General features: G+C 38.0%; 2 protein-coding genes across 6 annotated transcripts in view; both read left to right on the forward strand.

Moving 5' to 3' along the window:
- LOC124302903 (uncharacterized) overlaps positions 1-14,302 on the forward strand; it is a 592,781-nt gene extending 578,479 nt beyond the window's left edge. The window contains exons 6-7 of the mRNA XM_046759472.1: positions 14,005-14,163; positions 14,246-14,302. Coding sequence (XP_046615428.1) covers positions 14,005-14,163; positions 14,246-14,302 — 216 coding nt within the window. The remainder of the gene's footprint in view (positions 1-14,004; positions 14,164-14,245) is intronic.
- Positions 1-16,677, forward strand: part of LOC124302758 (uncharacterized) — a 170,006-nt gene that overhangs the window by 28,959 nt on the left and 124,370 nt on the right. The window contains exon 3 of one of the 5 annotated variants that reach the window (XM_046759267.1): positions 3,824-3,914. The exons of the other annotated variants lie outside the window; for them this stretch is intronic. The gene's annotated coding sequence lies outside the window, so the exon portion shown is untranslated. The remainder of the gene's footprint in view (positions 1-3,823; positions 3,915-16,677) is intronic. 5 annotated transcript variants of the gene reach the window in all.

Here is a 16,677-nt window from a genome sequence, read left to right on the forward strand (position 1 = left end):
ACTTGAGGTGGATGTGTACACAGCTCATTGTCAGAGAAAAACTACTGTACTTTTTTTTCTCAAGTATAAAATTACATAATACACATATCTGTTCCATTGTTTTTTCTGATTTTATTCGTTTCGTGAAATATGTGATTCGTTTATGATAAGACGCACTGGAGTCTAATCAATTTATTAAAATCGATGCAATATACGTATAATTACCGTTTTGTATTTAATATTTTTTTCTACATCTGAAGTGAAATTTACGAAGATTCAAACCGACTCAATTATTCGAACAGTATTTAGACGATAATTACTCATTTTTATGGCAAAGAGGATGAAGAATCATAAAATCAATTATTACATCCGTTTCGATGATCTTAAAGTGAATTTATTAGATTCCAGTATCTGGGCGTTTTATTCGAAAACCAAACGATTTATCGATCGAATGAAGAAATGCAACTGAACGAGGTAAAACAATCGAACAAGTATATACGGAGAAATTTTTTTTTTTTTTCTTTGTCACTGCAGCAGATTTTTTCCAAGCTCAAAAAAATCCAAATTCGTTTCCTCGCAATTGATTATATCTGAATGTATAAATTTCCAAATTGTAACGAGTTTCAGGAATAAAAATAATACCGTGTATCGAAAGCGGGACGAACGATGGATTCGAAATGACAGAGACAGCGCCGTATTCCCTTTAAATAGGACCCGAAATTAAAACAAGTTTTACAACGACGACGCGGTGACTCGAGGTAATTAACTACCCCGCTGCTGGTCTATTATAGACCACCGCATCGTGCCGTGCCGGCATTCCCCTTCTTTTTTCCGAGGGGGAAGAGAGAGTAAACTTTTAAAAGACGTTATTAAAACGGATCCTACCCAGGTAGGATACAATAAGATACAAAGCTGCGTAGGAAATTTGAAAGCCCAATCGATGCGGCCGTTAATTAAGTCTGTTTGTACGTAATTATAGTTATTTACATTCAAAGTTATACAGAAGCGGTGAGCCTGAGAATACAAACCGTCATTTTCACATGCGTACAATCAGAGAAATTTTTAGTTCCGGTTACCGCTGACTGTTTTCATTTTTTACCACAATCAAAAAATATAGTTCTAGGTAGAAAATTAAAATTTGATTTCTGGCTGTTACCGGAAAGTCTAGGATCCGTTGCTATTCTTTCTCGTTACGATCACTGTTGCTAGATTTTCTTGCAACTGTTGCAGAAATTTAACGCTCGTGCAACGATAAATTGACGTTAAAGCCTCGTTTAACTAAAAAAGTAGACTAAACCGAAGAAACTGATTTTGCGTTGCATTTACCAAAAAAGGATCGACGATAGCGCAAAATGATTACCCGTACCTCGTTTTTCGCAATTCCAACAATATTCGAACAGTTTTTTTCAACGATACCTGTTTCACTGAATTTTTCTAGTTACTGTAACACATGAAATTTTTCTCAGCGATAACGTGAAATCGGGTATTTCTAACTTTTGTTGAAGGAGAAATGACCCTTCATCAATCAATAATAATCAGCTAAACTAAGAATAAAAATTACACTTCCGTCAAATCGTGATACTTATTTGGTTTAACTTTTTAAAATCATTTACTGAGCTCCGCATATTTTCGATTAATTTAATACGTAAAATTATTTCTCGACTATAGTTAGTACATTATTCAGTAATGTTAAAATTGGACTCGCTCAAAAGCTTCCTTATTCGTACGTAAGAAACGTTTATTTATTTGGTACTTCATTTACAAGTTCAAATCCAAAATGTGAAAAATTCACTTGTTTGCTGATTTTCTACATTTTCAAGTTTAGAAGGTTGAAATTATCTAATCAGCTAATCGTACAGCACTAGTTAAAACCAATTTTCTAACATTGTATCACACTCACATCACTCGTTGATTTTTCGAATTCAATTTTCCGATCAAAAACTCATCATCTTGTTCAAAAAATGATGATGGCACTATTTTTTTTTTGCTCTCACAACTGACCAACAACATTGTTCTTCATTTCTCTCGGCGTTTACGCAGATCGGGTGAAAATAAAACCGTGGCAGCTCGGCCGGAGCTCGAAGGGCCAAATCTTTATGAAAATTAGAATCAGTGGTTCGCTTACCTGCAGCGTCAAAGATGTAAAATTATTTTATCACCCTCGAAGCACCGAGATTACACGCGCTCGCTTTTACCACCCGGTGTTATGATTACCCGAGTGTCGTCGCACGGCTAATTGTCCAGAGAACCGAGGAGATAAACTTTTCCTCGGCTCGACGAGTCTGCGTTTATTGCTCGAACTGCGGTCGGTCTTGCGATACAAAACGACCCGTGATTAATGCCGGACACTCTTTTTTAACAGACCCTTAAACCGGTCCAGCTGCTGTGCTTGCCCCGAGGAAAGAAATGAAAACGAAAAAAAAAAAAAAACAGAAGAACGAAAAACAACTCACGTACATTTTAAGCAACCGAATGGAAAGCCGGTCGTTTACGATTTTTACATCGTCCTGACATCTCTACTCGGTGTTATTATGCTAATCGACGGATTAAACGGAAATAATCTTGACGATCTTCAATCGCTGGATTACAATTTCTTCGTCGTATTTCTTGTGATAACGATTTTTATTTCATTTCCATGCTTTGAGACGACTGGAAAAGGGTTTCAGGGTCAACGTCTACATTTTTCAGGTTTCTCTTTTAGCCGTTGAATTGAGCTTAAGACCTGCCCAAATTTCGACAAGAACATTTCGATCTAACCGTACGGAATTAAGTAGAAAGTATTCCAGAATTTGGAGGAAATATAAGCGGACTAAATAAGGCTTTCAGATATCCGAAATTCTAAAAATAATTCGTCCCTAAAGCCGGGGTATTTTTTCGAAAAGTGATCGATGATCGTATAATCCCAAGTTTCCCAACCAACCGTTGATGACAACGACTGTATGTGACAGAGACTGAAAGGGTACAACCATAACCGTATTCAACGCAGCAGAATGAGCCGATGGTTTTCCAGATGTGTGGTTCCGTTGATTCTCGAAAAGTACAAGAAATCGATGGGTGGTAGGTCGAAGTTGGAGAGAGAATCACTTCCCTTTCTTTTCAAACATCCATGCCGTTGTAAAACTTGCAGGGATCTCCTCGCGGTTAAAGATAGTGCGTCGGCTCGTACGCGTTCATGTTTTTATTGTACTTGGTGCAAACGACGACCGCTGATCTTGAACCAAAAAGGATATAACTTATCGAGCGAAAACGGCCACCCTAACAAGTTCGTACTGTCATATAAAAAAAACATAGAGTACAGAAAATGTCGTACGGGACGGTGGAAACGTTGGACCTTGCGAAGAAAATTGAGAAACGTGGCGTGAGGAAAGACACGTGTCGAGACATGAGTTGACAGGGTCCGCATAAATACGGAATAATTTTAATAACGTAAGTGCTGGGACGTAACGCAATGCTGTTGATGGAGACAACGTCTCTCGATACCAAATCAATACTGAATCTCCGATCGTTGAAAATGATGATATAAATTTCACTTTCCCAGAAGTATATCTGGTACATGATTCGAGGATGCAATCAAATAATGATAATTTGTGTAAATAAGTTCATCTCCCTGCCTTTTGTCTTGTCAATAATGAATTTTGAGAAGAAATTTTTCATGAAAAATTGAAATACATTCAACTCGACAAAATATGTCGATCTTTCATACGGTTGTTAGACTCTGATGTGGAACATCGGTTCAAAATTCGAAATAGGTACGCCAAAATTACGCACCTCGGAGAGGTAAAGTCGATCTGATATTTCATGTGCCTTTTACCCTCTCTTTTTCACCATTTTTTTCCGTATTCAGGCCAACACCGAGTCCCCTGTCATACGAAGGCCGAGCTCATTCTAACCTTTGGGCTTCGACTGGGACTTCCGTGTTTTCCCTACGAAATACGGTAAGTGCACCAGTTACTGACCCTGTCCCAATTATCGACCTTTTTTGGTTGTATCTGTTTAATCCTTGGATCTAAAGTTACCAAAAAATGAATTTCAAGTGTGTAACTCTCTAGCAATTGGTTTTAGTCATCGAGAAGTTCGCAATTTCTACCATCAATTTATAATTTTGGAGAATAAAGGGTTCGGTAGTTGGGTCTAAACCTGTCGATAACTGGTACACTTACCATAGTGTGATGTGGTTATCTCCTTAAGGAAGTCAAAACGGTAATTTTTTACTCTTCAAATTCTCATTATCTCGGTGATCAATAATCAATTGTCAAAACGGGACGCCACGGATATCGTATTGTCAGTTCCTGATATTTCGAAAACTCGACTCCTTCAAAGTCATTCGAAAATCGCGAAATAGTCGATTTTTTCTTCGTCTTTCGGTATGACGACGTTACTAACTTCAACTTCTATTATATCCTCTTGTCACGTTTGATGTTTCAAAGTGCAAAAATTCGTCCGTAATGCGGCAGAATTAACACAGACAATCATTTTTCCCGCATTATTAAGTGTTGTAATCGACCTGTCATCCAGACGAGTCACACTCGCATGTGTATATTGGCTAATCATTTATCGCCGTTGTGGTTAAAAACAAGGCGTGACTTAACGGTTACGTTGCGTACAATGTATCCTTGGTTTCAAGTCTGCAAACCAGAAGGCCCCCTCCGCATACTTGTTTCAGCCAATAGTTAGCCAGGAATCGCCGAGTTCCACCTCGTTGGAATCAAACGGCTTTTAGCTGCGTGCCGTTCTGTCGACGGACTGAGCAAAACACGAAGCAGATATTTCTCACGATCAGCGTAGAACGAAACGGTAAGTAAGATTCATTGCCTTCTCATTGTCGGAGAAGGAAAGAACGGAGTAGCAGACCTTGAGTTTCATTTCTCTCAAATATTTACTGTGAAATGAAATTACTGTACGAGCGATGGATCTTGGAGTATTCTGACTGAATTTCGTAATCCCTGAATATCGAGTAAGTAGCTGGTGAATATTTGAACAAAAAATATTCACGTTGATCTTCATAAAAAATGTCTAATGGGCGTCGATCGTGGTACATGGAATCATTGTAAAGTTCAATAATGTGTTCATGAATATTAGTCGGGAAATCTCCATCATTTCATTTTCCGAATGACAATCCAGTTTCCAATTCTTCTCATAGCACTTCGAGTCAACACTCATTCGTGTGCACTTGTCGTTGTTAGTGAAGCTAGTTTTGGCTACTATTCTGCGGGTGTGCTGTCGGAGTTCCGAAATGTGGAAGCTCCGACAGGTTGAAGTTTCGGAAATCTTACAAGCGAATTGTCACCGCCACAATCATTTAGTGTACGAATTATTGCAATAAAAAAACGTGCAGTGCCGGCCAAGGGTTTGGGTAAACCGGTAGAAATTTCTTCCCGCACTAAAAGTTAGATAGCGGACTTACAAATGAAGATAATCGAACGTATCAAACGGTGTGTTCACGAAGACCTTCATTTTGCTATTTTGGAAAATTCTGTTCAATTTTTTTTGGCCTCGGTACGTATTTTTGAACACGCTCGTTGTTGACTGTTTTGTAGCAGTCGGAAGTTAACTCCACATCTTAATGAAAAATTTCCTCCTCGGTTTTTTCTATGGTAAATTTAAAAAGGATATAATCCAGCCGAGTAAGCATTGACTCCTGTTCTTTTCGAGAATAGTTTCGCCAATTTTTTCGTAGGTAGATTCGACCTCAACCAATGAGCCCTTGATTTTGCCGCCACATCAATCCAACAGCTGATTGTTTATAAAAATGTTGAAAAAAAAAAAATCGAATTTTTATTTTTAATTTTTTTTCTATCACCGTGAGGAAAAAATGTTTGATATAAAAGTAGTAGGTCTCATTCTCGTTCATAAGAAAAAAATGTTTTCATTCACAAAATAATTTTTATTTTAGCCGCAAAATGTAAAAAACCAGCCGTTTTTTTTTTAATCTCAATCCAGTTTCCTTAATTATAAATTTAAACCTTCGAAACTCACATGTCGCGTGTGAACTTAGTAGTTCAAAGACCAGTCCAAAAATTATTCGATTATCTCGTAAATTATGGCAACAAATAGCGATTTTCGAAAAAACTTTGGATACCAATAGAATCCAACGTACTGTATCCAAAAAAATACTATATCTCGTCCATACCTCAAGGGTCAACCGTGAATTTTTTCATTCTGATTTGAGCTTCATTTTTATCAAAATTAATTAGTGAATCGAGGCAAACGCGGGGCGTCGCATCCCAGCAGCGCGGCAACGTGAAACGGTAGCGTGGCGATGCGGAGGGAGGCATACTAGAGCGGGCGGTCGAATGGTAGTTGTTAAACGAATATCTCTGGTAAAAATTATCGTAGAAGAATTTTTTTTTTCAAACTAATTATCTTTTTCTCAGCTATCGGAATATTCAATTATTTTTTCATTTTGATCAATATTTTTTGTTATTTATTTTTTTTCTTTCATGTCGCAATATCTCCGGCAAAATTGTCGTAGAAGGGTTTCTTTCTTTTTGAATCTAATTAATTTTTTCTCAGCAATCGGAATATGTCATTAGTTTTTTATTTTGATAAATGTATTTTTTTTTTTTTTCATGTTAAATAAAAACGTTCTACGACAATTTTTACCGGAGATATTCATTTCACAACTACCGTTCGAACACCCGCTCTCGTATGCCCCCCGCCGCGTCGCCTCGCCGTCGTTTCGCGTTGCCGCGCTGCTGGGATGCGACGCCTCGCGTTTGCCTCGATTCACTAATTAATTTTGATAAAAATGGAGCTCGAATCAGAATGAAAAAATTCACGGTTGACCCTTGAGGTATGGACGAGATATAGTATTTTTTTCAAATCATAATATTATTAACATTGATAATAAATCGCAAATAAGTAAAACAAGTGTAACTCCGGTTCTAATAATGATGAGGAGGCTTTTTTTTTTTCAATTTTTCGTCTCAAAAACAGAAATAATAATATTAAAAAATGTTTTTCGTGAGTCAATAATTTCAGCAATAATCCTATTTGTTAAGTAAGAAAAATTTTCTTTCCTTTTTTTTCGACCTTTGTCGATGAAAAAAAAATTTTTTTCAATCGCATTAGTAATCTCCAGATCTGTAAGTACTACGAGAAATTTTTTTTGACGCTGTAACCCCATTATGTTGGGTTCTATTGGTACGCAAAGTTTTTTAGAAAATCGCTATTTGTTGCCATAATGTACGAGATAATCGAATAATTTTTGGACTGGTTTTTGAACTACTAATTTCACACGCGACATGTGAGTTTCGAAGGTTTGAATTTATAATTAAGGAAACTGGATTGACATTAAAGAAAAAAAAAATGGCTAGTTTTTTACATTTTGCGGCTAAACCGGAAATTATTTTTTAAATCGAAGATATTTTTTATTATACACGAGGATGAGAACCTACTACTTTTATATCAAACATTTTTTCCTCACGCCGATAGAAAAAAATTAAACATAAGAATTCGATTTTTTTTTTCAACATTTTTATGAACAATCAGCTGTTAAATCGATATGGCGGCAAAATCAAGGGCTCATTGGTTGAGGTCGAATCTACCTACGAAAAAATCGGCGAACCTGTTCTCAAAAAGAACAGGAGTCAGTCGATTACATGCCTTATTCGCCTGTACTAATACCTTAACCTACGATTCCGTTTCTGAGAAAGATTCGGACGATTTTTGTTTGCCCAAGGATCTAATTTTTAACTGAGAAAGACATGTTTTAGAAACAAAGCTGTGATTCAATAACTAGGGGATTTCAGAGAAAATTTCTCGAGGGTGAAAGGTTGCACGGGTTTATATCGGAAAAGTTTTAACGTGTAAAATTGACCAAATATAAAGAACTTCGTATTTAAAAACGAGGCACGATTATTACTGTACGTCATCAAGGCATGTAATATCTGATCATCGTTAAAAAATGAATGTATCGATGAATATGGGGTGGTCGGCGCAAATGCAATTATTTATTGATAACAAAAATCTCATACAGATGAGGTGAGAGACGCGATTGACTGTTTTCTTTTTTCATGCGTGAAGAATCAAGTTCAAAAGCTCGAAGTTTCTTCTCTTCAATATTTTATCTGGAATCTGATAGTTTTCGAAACACAACAATTGATTTGACGAATTTGTAATCAAGAAAGGTATAATTTTTCATTAACGGATTATCTATTTTCTGCTTTCAATCAAATCAACAGAATTACGGATGAGCGTTACGTTCGGAAATAATATTCCTTTTCGAGTATTCTTTGTAATCAATCAAAACGTGAAAGTTGAAGCACTACTTCTCGCGCTGCACATTCGTTGATAAAAGTATCCAAATAAAAAGTTTACAATGCATGCTTTCCAGTTCGCTCACTATATTCGTCAATATGTCGACATTTGATGATTAATTATCAGTAGAAAATTAGACGTCGTAAATATGCATTTTTGAACCTCACGCACAAACCGCAATGTATTTCAACAAGGCGCGATTCTGTCATACCTAGCAATACTTTAGGAATTTATTTCGCATTATTTGTTCAATTTCACCCTATAATTTCTATCCGATTGTATGGAATCTCTGATTAATTTTCTTCGTGTTCTTCGCTGATTCATTTGATCGTTAAACGTAATAATCATCCGATTCTGTTTCTTTAACCCAGCAACGTCACAGCATCAACTCCATTCTCGCATTTCGTTTCGTATACTACGTTAACAGAGATAACAGAAACACAAAAAACCTCGCAAAGTTACTCAAACGTCGGCATAACGGTTGTAAGGTTTTCGTAAAATTTTGTCACTTCTCGTGTTGTGTGGGTCCACACGTACCGAAATCGGCTGACGATGACCCGTATCCTCGCAATATTTTCACGAAGGTAATTTTAACAAGAGTTCTCAACGTACGTCGATGCCACTTCATCTCGACGATGATTTACGATAGACAGCTCGCATTTTCATACGATATCACCGATTAAGTATTCCCTGAGTTCTCACTTGTACCGACGCTTGGCGCCCATTACATACGACATGCACCGGTATCCATTAGCTCACGTCAACTCTATTTGACAATTGGAACAGACTAATCCATCGGTGGCTCCTCACCTACCAAAGAAGAATTTGAAATCCAGAGAAAGTTCGACAGAAAGAAGAACTTGTGAAGATGTACTTGTCGATAGAGACGACGATTCGCTTAATAAAAATAACGTCGACACCGATGTTCGGTTGGCCGTTGCCTCTTGGCGCTAAGCGTAACATCATCCTGAAACGTCAGATTCTTAAGCTCTTATCGGCGGCTCATGTAATAATTGTAGTTTTAGCACTGATATTCAATATTTACCGCATCAGAGAAGACCGCTTCAACTTGTTCTTCTGCATGGCAGAGATGTCGGCAATATTGGGTGTGATGGCATTTATGATGATCTGTCATATCGACGAAGACCGCCTTCGAGTTGAGTATAAACGGCTCTTCATTGCCCTATTATTCTTTGTTAAAAGAAAATGCGTTACAGGCCGATGTTTAATTTTCTGACAGTGAACGTGCATGATAAATTTCACGCGGAGGGAAATTCCGTGTCACAGTTGTGGTCGATGAAAATTATAACACTTTTAAAACTTTCGCTGTACGTAGTACAAACTGACTGGATATTTTTACCTCAGCAATTTATGTGACTGATGTGACTTTACGGTATTTTGTCCATTCTGCCTTAGTGGGTCTCGGGATTTCGAGCTTTCGAATCTTTGTTCGGTAGTTACTGATAAATTCGGATTCGCCAACTTTCGAAAAAGGCCCGATTCTGACATTTTTAAAGCCGACTTTTTGATGGTTCAGTATTTTTGCAACTCAATATTTTTCCCCTCGTGATATTGCCCATTCTCAAATCGTGATAAAAGAAAAACAAATCTGTCGGTATAAGTTTAATCGTAGGTACATTTTTCCGTTCGCAACTTTTATTTTTCTACAAGTCATCTTTTCGCATTTATGGTCTTCATAGGTTTTTAACCGTCGTTAGTTTAACTTTCGGGGTTTCGTCTCGTCGACTCTTTGGACTTTCGCATATCTGTACACCACCCATCACCAAGTACTTGGAAACATTTGGGTCTTTGCAAAGATAGTCGCCAGATATTCGGTGAATTTCCATCCTGCCTGTCTTTTTTATGCCCAAGCTGTTTCCGAATTTCTCAACTTACGATACGCAGAAGTGTCCACGTCGTATAGACACGTCAAAGTTGCACAAACTGATTGTCGGTTCTGTAATTCATGTTCTGAAAATAGCCGTCGCGTCGAATGAAAACTGTGCAAGTTTGGTACGGATGCATGATGTTTCAGATGATTCGATGGAATTTTCCAATTTACTCGTCGCAATATCAGTGAAGTGTCTCGCATCAAGAATACATGGAACTACTCATAATTCAATTATTTGCAGACTCGCGCACTAAGTGATTGCACGCACGAATTACCTGATATAATGCTATGTTAAATTATTCACGAAAATACGGGGCTTATAGAAAATTACTGGTTGAAAACTGTACGCATCTTTCCCAAACTTGCCGTCAAAAGTTGCATTTTACATTCGTTGTCATGGTAACAAAACAGTGTTCTCATTCCAAAAACTTTTTACCAGGCATTGATGGCCGAAATGACGACGTTCGTCAAAGATGCTACGGATCAAGAATCAGCTGTGATTCGGTTCTACATAAAAAAGTGTTCATTACTCCACACAATAATTATTTTTGTGGGCATTTTCGGACTGAGTGTGTACCTTTTGGCACCCATTGTACTATCTCAGCCCTTACCGCTCAAGATCGCATACCCGTTTTCAATGGAGCCATTTTGGATTTGGGCTCTTCTGTACGGCTCAAATGCTTTCGTTATTGTCCAAGTTGCATCCTCAGCGTCCATGAGCCTGATCTTCGTTGTTTTAACTTGGTTCGTCACTGCCAGATTTGAGATCGTGAACATGGAAATCGAAAGGGCGAGCAACCTGAATGAAGTCAACAAATGTGTTCGACATCACCAAGAATTGCTAAAGTATGATTAATTCGTGTCCGTGTCAATTTCAGTTTTTTGATGCACCTTTCACAAGAATAAACGGGGCATTCCATACCATTCCGACCTGGGCCTGACCCTTGACCTCTCGAATTGGGCTCGTGATTTTTCATGTGATTGTTCCCACGTTGAAAGGCGTTTAGTCTTTAGAAAATATTTTTTCGACTCGTCTCAAATTTTTTACAATTTTTTAGAACGATTTTATTGATCGACGCAATTTGACAATCTGACAAAATTCCAATAGATCGAGTGTCGTATATAATAAAATTTCAACATCGCCTACTTTCCATGTTCGAATTTTCGGGAAAAACAACATTTGTAACAACAAATGCATCTGTTGTCGTCTTGTGCCAAGGTACTTGACGGATTTGTACCTCGGGCAAATGGAACATTGCGAAATATCGTCGTTTGGAAGCATCCTCTTTTCTTTTGCCCTCTGAAATATTTTTGGCAGGTGCATGAAACCTCGAGAAACATTCATTCGTGAGTTTGATAATTTTTTCGTAAAAAATGAAAAAGTCACAGATCTCCAGCAATTACATTCCCAGGCCGATAAGCTTTCCCTGCATTTTGCAGTAGAGCATTAATGTAAGCCTCAACATCAAAAGCCTGTTTTCCAAAATTTCCCTGCTTCGCAGTTTTATTTTCTGCAGAGAAATACACACTTTAGTTTTTGCGAAACAAGCGTTCAGCTTGTCTTTTCGGTTTAGTCGTATAGCAGGTGAAATGAGGAATCATGGGCAATTCAAATGATCGATGTCGCGTTGAAAAAAAAATGATATCAACTCTTTTGTGACTACGCCACCAGCTTAAAAATGTTGATACTTCCTAGAAAATTGAATGGGTTTAATTACCGTTTTTACAATTTCCAGGTATGCGAGCAGACTGTCAAAGCCTGTGGGTCGTATGGCTTTAGCGGTGGTCGCATCGAACTTCTCTACCGTTACGTTTGTAGGAGTCGTGATCACTTATGTAAGATTGATTCGTATCGGATAAAGTTAATATGGTCGGAACCGTTGGGTGCCTATTATCTGTGCAGTCAGTCTACATTTTTTAGTTTTTTTTTGCATTTCATGTCAATACAGAGGCGATTCTACTCACTTGAGTTCTACAAGCTGATGTGCGTGTTGATGGTAGCCACGTGCCATCTTTTTTTGTACGCCTGGCCAGCGGACTACATGGCTCTGTTGGTAAATGACTTCAGTTTTTCTTGTCGAGTTTTTCTAATCACGTCTGGCAAGACTTCAGTTTTGTAATGCTCGTGATTTTCGAACTGACCGAAATCGTACGTCAGCAATCGTTATAAATGAAATGATTGAAGCTCAACAGTAGATTGTCCATAGCGGAGGCAAAGAAGGTCTTTTTACGCCGAGGGTAAGTTTGCGATATGAGTCTCAGACGAGCGTCTGCGCCTGTTGAACACAAATTTTCAAGAAAAACTATTCTGCGTTACCTACGTCGACAACTAGGCTACTTTGTAGTTTTCATGACCACCAGTGCTTGAAAGTCAACTATCAAGTAGTGACGCTTATTAAAAGTACCAGTGTTCTTGTTTTTGAGAGAAGGTGGCACGGAAAATAGGATTTGTAGCGTGAGCGCATACGGCGTGTCACATGAATGTATCTCTGGTGAGAAATATGTAGAATTGAAGTCCGATCTCCATCGAAACGTTGGTGATTAAGATAAGTAAATGGTGTTGATGTTTCAACATCCACAGAAGGCGGCCGAATAAAACGCAGAGGATTCATATGATGGTACGCCGTTTAATACTGCAGCTCAACAAATGAAGGTTAACGTTTTGGTATGCTCATCGCAAACATTTTGCTCAGCATCTTTGGTGCTTGGCGAAGTAGGAGTAAACGAAAAATGTCTCACCCTTGGTTTCGAGAAGTTTCGCGAGCACAAACTTTCACGAAAATTTCATAAAAAATCCTCACCTTCTCTCCAAGGTTAATGTTATTGGGCTCTAAGGGAGCGTGAAGGTGTCGAATGACGGTATTAAAGCCCGGATCAATTTTTGATCATTCGCTTGCAATATGGCACGAAATGTTCTCGTTCAAAAGCTATATTTGTGAAGGCAAGAAGTTGCCACGGTACCGGAAGTTCGCTCGTTGCAAAGTCATTAGAGTTGAGTGTAATGTTGGATGTGTACAAATATATCGTCAGTCATCCAACAACAGTGTCCACAGTCAGGGTCAACATGGAAATATCAGAGAAATTGACATTGGTCACGGAAATCAAGAAAATGTCAGAAAGTTATGTCAACGGTGAGGCATTTTTTAGATTTTATTGCGAAAGACGAAAGCTTGTATCAATATACGACGCGACAACCTCCACTGTTGATACATTTACAGTGCTGTGACCAATGGACGTGAACATATATGTGAGTCGTGACACATCGGAGAACGTACTGTATTACCAGTTTTTGTTTATTGAGCATTAGGTAGCGCGAATACGAATCGGGTAATCAGCACAAGGATACAGGAATCACGCGGAACAACCTTGGTAATATTCATTTAAACTCTAAACTAGCGCTGATGCTCAGCTGAATTGTGAAGTCTGGCGATCCCCGGATTGCGAGCGAAGAATCCAATTGCAAAGTTCACCGAATGAAAACAATTCGCAATATTGGAAGAAATACTTGTACGCGTGTGAACTGAAAAATTCCAACGATCAGCCAATTGCACCACTTGGCCAATTGTGCTCTGCGGCAGCACGTTTGGCACATATGTAGCAATAATGATGATAATGGTAACAATAACGACAACGAAAATGATCGTGATAATGATAGTGATAATAAACAGGATAGCTCACCTTCGGTCATTTTATTGAGGCATGACCACCTTGGATACTTATGAAATATCTTGTTTCAATTTTTCTGCCGTACTTCAAAAATCATCAAAAAATTTTTCGTACCATTTTCTTAGCTCACTCGAATTATCGATGTGTTGTTATTACCTGCACGTTCGTTAGTCATTGAAATCGATGATAAATTTCAATTTCCCCCGAAGAGTCAACGAGTATCGGAATCCGTTTTACATGGCCAGTGGCTAGGCAAATCGCCTAAGATGCAACGCTCGGTATTGATTATGATGCAAAGGGCCAATGATCCAGTCATAATCAAAGTCGACGGCCTGCTTCCTGCCTTGAACCTGGAAACGTTTGGAGTTGTACGTACATGACGAGCCTGTGGTATAATTTTCACTTTTTCACAAACTAGCTCAACCTTCTGATTTTCATTCTTCATTCCAGGGGTTATCAACCGCTTTCTCGTATATCGCAACGCTTCTCGCTATTTTCGACGAGTGAATATGGAAGCAGATAATCCGCAGGATCGCAAAGATTTTATTTCATCACAACATGTACCCAATTTTCTGTATATCTGCTGGTCTAGTAATTCAAACACAGCAGTCGGGCATCGAAAATTTCATTCGACTGTGACTCTCCTATTTCATTTCACATCACGAGATGATCATACCTACCTATTCTGAGGTATAACAGGAAAAGCAGACGGTTCAAATTTTTCATTCGTCTCTGAATTGCTTAGTGAAAATTTGGAGAATAGCCGGTGTATTGTAACGATCCTTTTCAATAAAACATAATAGATACGTGAAATATCGAATGTAACTTGGTCTCACGTGATTACAGTAGTTGGTACGCATCAACCTTAGGAAGAATGAATAACCGTAACAATCATAAATAGTGCTAGGTGTGGTAAAAAACGTCCGTACATTTTGAATGTACCGCCAAAAATAGGTGTTTTTTCATGTTTCGCCGATTCGCGAGCATTGATATCATTTCGTGAACATATGATCATAATATATGAGAAGCTACCAAAGACGAATCAGTGATCGAAAACAATAGATTTTCTCACCAAAGGTTCTGAAAAAAATACAATTAGATGGTTATTTCATTCTACATAGACGTAATTAACTGTCAGAAGTAGGTACGTAATTTTGTTCTGAAAGGAACTTTTGCTATTGTGAATCTGCAACTTCATTTTACATAAGACTGATCTTTGGTATGGATTTTATGTAGAGCCCTAATACACTCAATAATTGAGAAGTTATTAATTTTCAAATTTCAAGGACAAGCCGCTGATCTATGCAATAATAAGAAAATCATTCTGCGTATTAACAAACAAGAAAGAATTTTTTCGTCAAACGTTCGTGGAATGACGGTATTTCATGACATGTTCTCCACAAATAGCTCTTAACCCCTTATGCCACGAATTACGAAGAAGATGAAATGAAAATCTCACATTTACTCAAATAATTTGACAGTTTGCACTTAATCTAGACAACAAATAATAAAAATACCTTGTGATACACGAAAAAATATATAATTAGTATTCAAAGTTGGTTTTGAACTAAATCTTTCAATATACTGAAAAAATATTACAAACAAACATGTATGGTTCTGTATGTAATGAAGGGTTAACTAACGTAATTCTAAATTCTAAGCATGTTTCTTTTTAATGTTATAGACGTATGAACCCATCTAGCAACGATCCAAGCCAGTTTGCAAGAAGATTGCTTCAAAAGATATTTCCATCCGTGAATTCCAAGTCGGAATTTGCGTCCTTCGTGATTTTCTGCTACATGTCCGGTTCAAATAATAATAACCATAAAACCAGGACGATATTTGTATTCGAGCATGACTCACATTCGGTGCAACCCGACAGATTATTGAAGAAACTCGACAGCGTGAAATATACCGAAATTAGTTACACATTACGTACGAACATCAATTGGCCGATCACTGGTAAAAACGTTATGCTGTCGAAATTTTCATCGGGCCGCAAATTTGATGTGTTATTAGGCGTACATATAAGGATAGGAAAATCGGTCAATCTTCCTTCTTTTACGCCTTTCCAATTACCAGAAACTTGAAGATATAATCGTCACCGCAGGCGACTTACACTTATGTGGAAGGTGTGGAGATCTCCGAACTCGAAATGCCTGGAGTGTGAAATTCCACACTCGAAAATTCTCCTGACTAACATTGAATTGCACAAGTATGATCATAACAATTTTCTGTTTGCTTTTCCTGCTTGATTCGATGTATAAAAAAGCGATAGACGATGCGAAAGATCTAGATTTGCAGGAACCCAAATTACCGCGCGTCCGTAGAGCCCCAAAACGTTTGGAGAAAGCTCAAGTGCACGTGTTTAAGACACCTGAATAATACAACCGAAAAATTTTCTACGAGATTCTTGACCAAGTCATTACTTCGTTGCAATTGAGATATCGTTCAGAAACAAATGGTATAATCGTTAATTATATGGTGCTCGACATTTAAGCTCACTGTCAGTAATTCCTGACATTTTATCTCACAGCTAACGAAGATGTCGTACATCGAGAAAAATTTCATTTCTTATATTAACTAGAAAAATTCAGGTATCGTTAAAAAAAAACTGTTTGAATATTGTTGGTAATGTTGGTAAAAAATGAAAATATTTAAGGACTGATCGGTGATCCGTAACTGAAAATTTCTCTCAGTGTGACTCGAAAAAATGACGGACCGTTCACCAGATTTAAAAGGTTAAAATCAGGGCCGTTTCGAGTCAATTTAAGAATCGAGTTTCCCTGAAGTAAAAGGGGCTCTTCCAAGCATTCGGCGAGCAACGTTTGACGCTAACCGGCGGGCGTTGAGGGTGAAAAATGTTGTGCAACGATGGCGTA

The sequence above is a fragment of the Neodiprion virginianus genome, chromosome 4 (assembly GCF_021901495.1).
Source record: "Neodiprion virginianus isolate iyNeoVirg1 chromosome 4, iyNeoVirg1.1, whole genome shotgun sequence".
NCBI classification, from domain to species: Eukaryota; Metazoa; Arthropoda; class Insecta; order Hymenoptera; family Diprionidae; genus Neodiprion; species Neodiprion virginianus.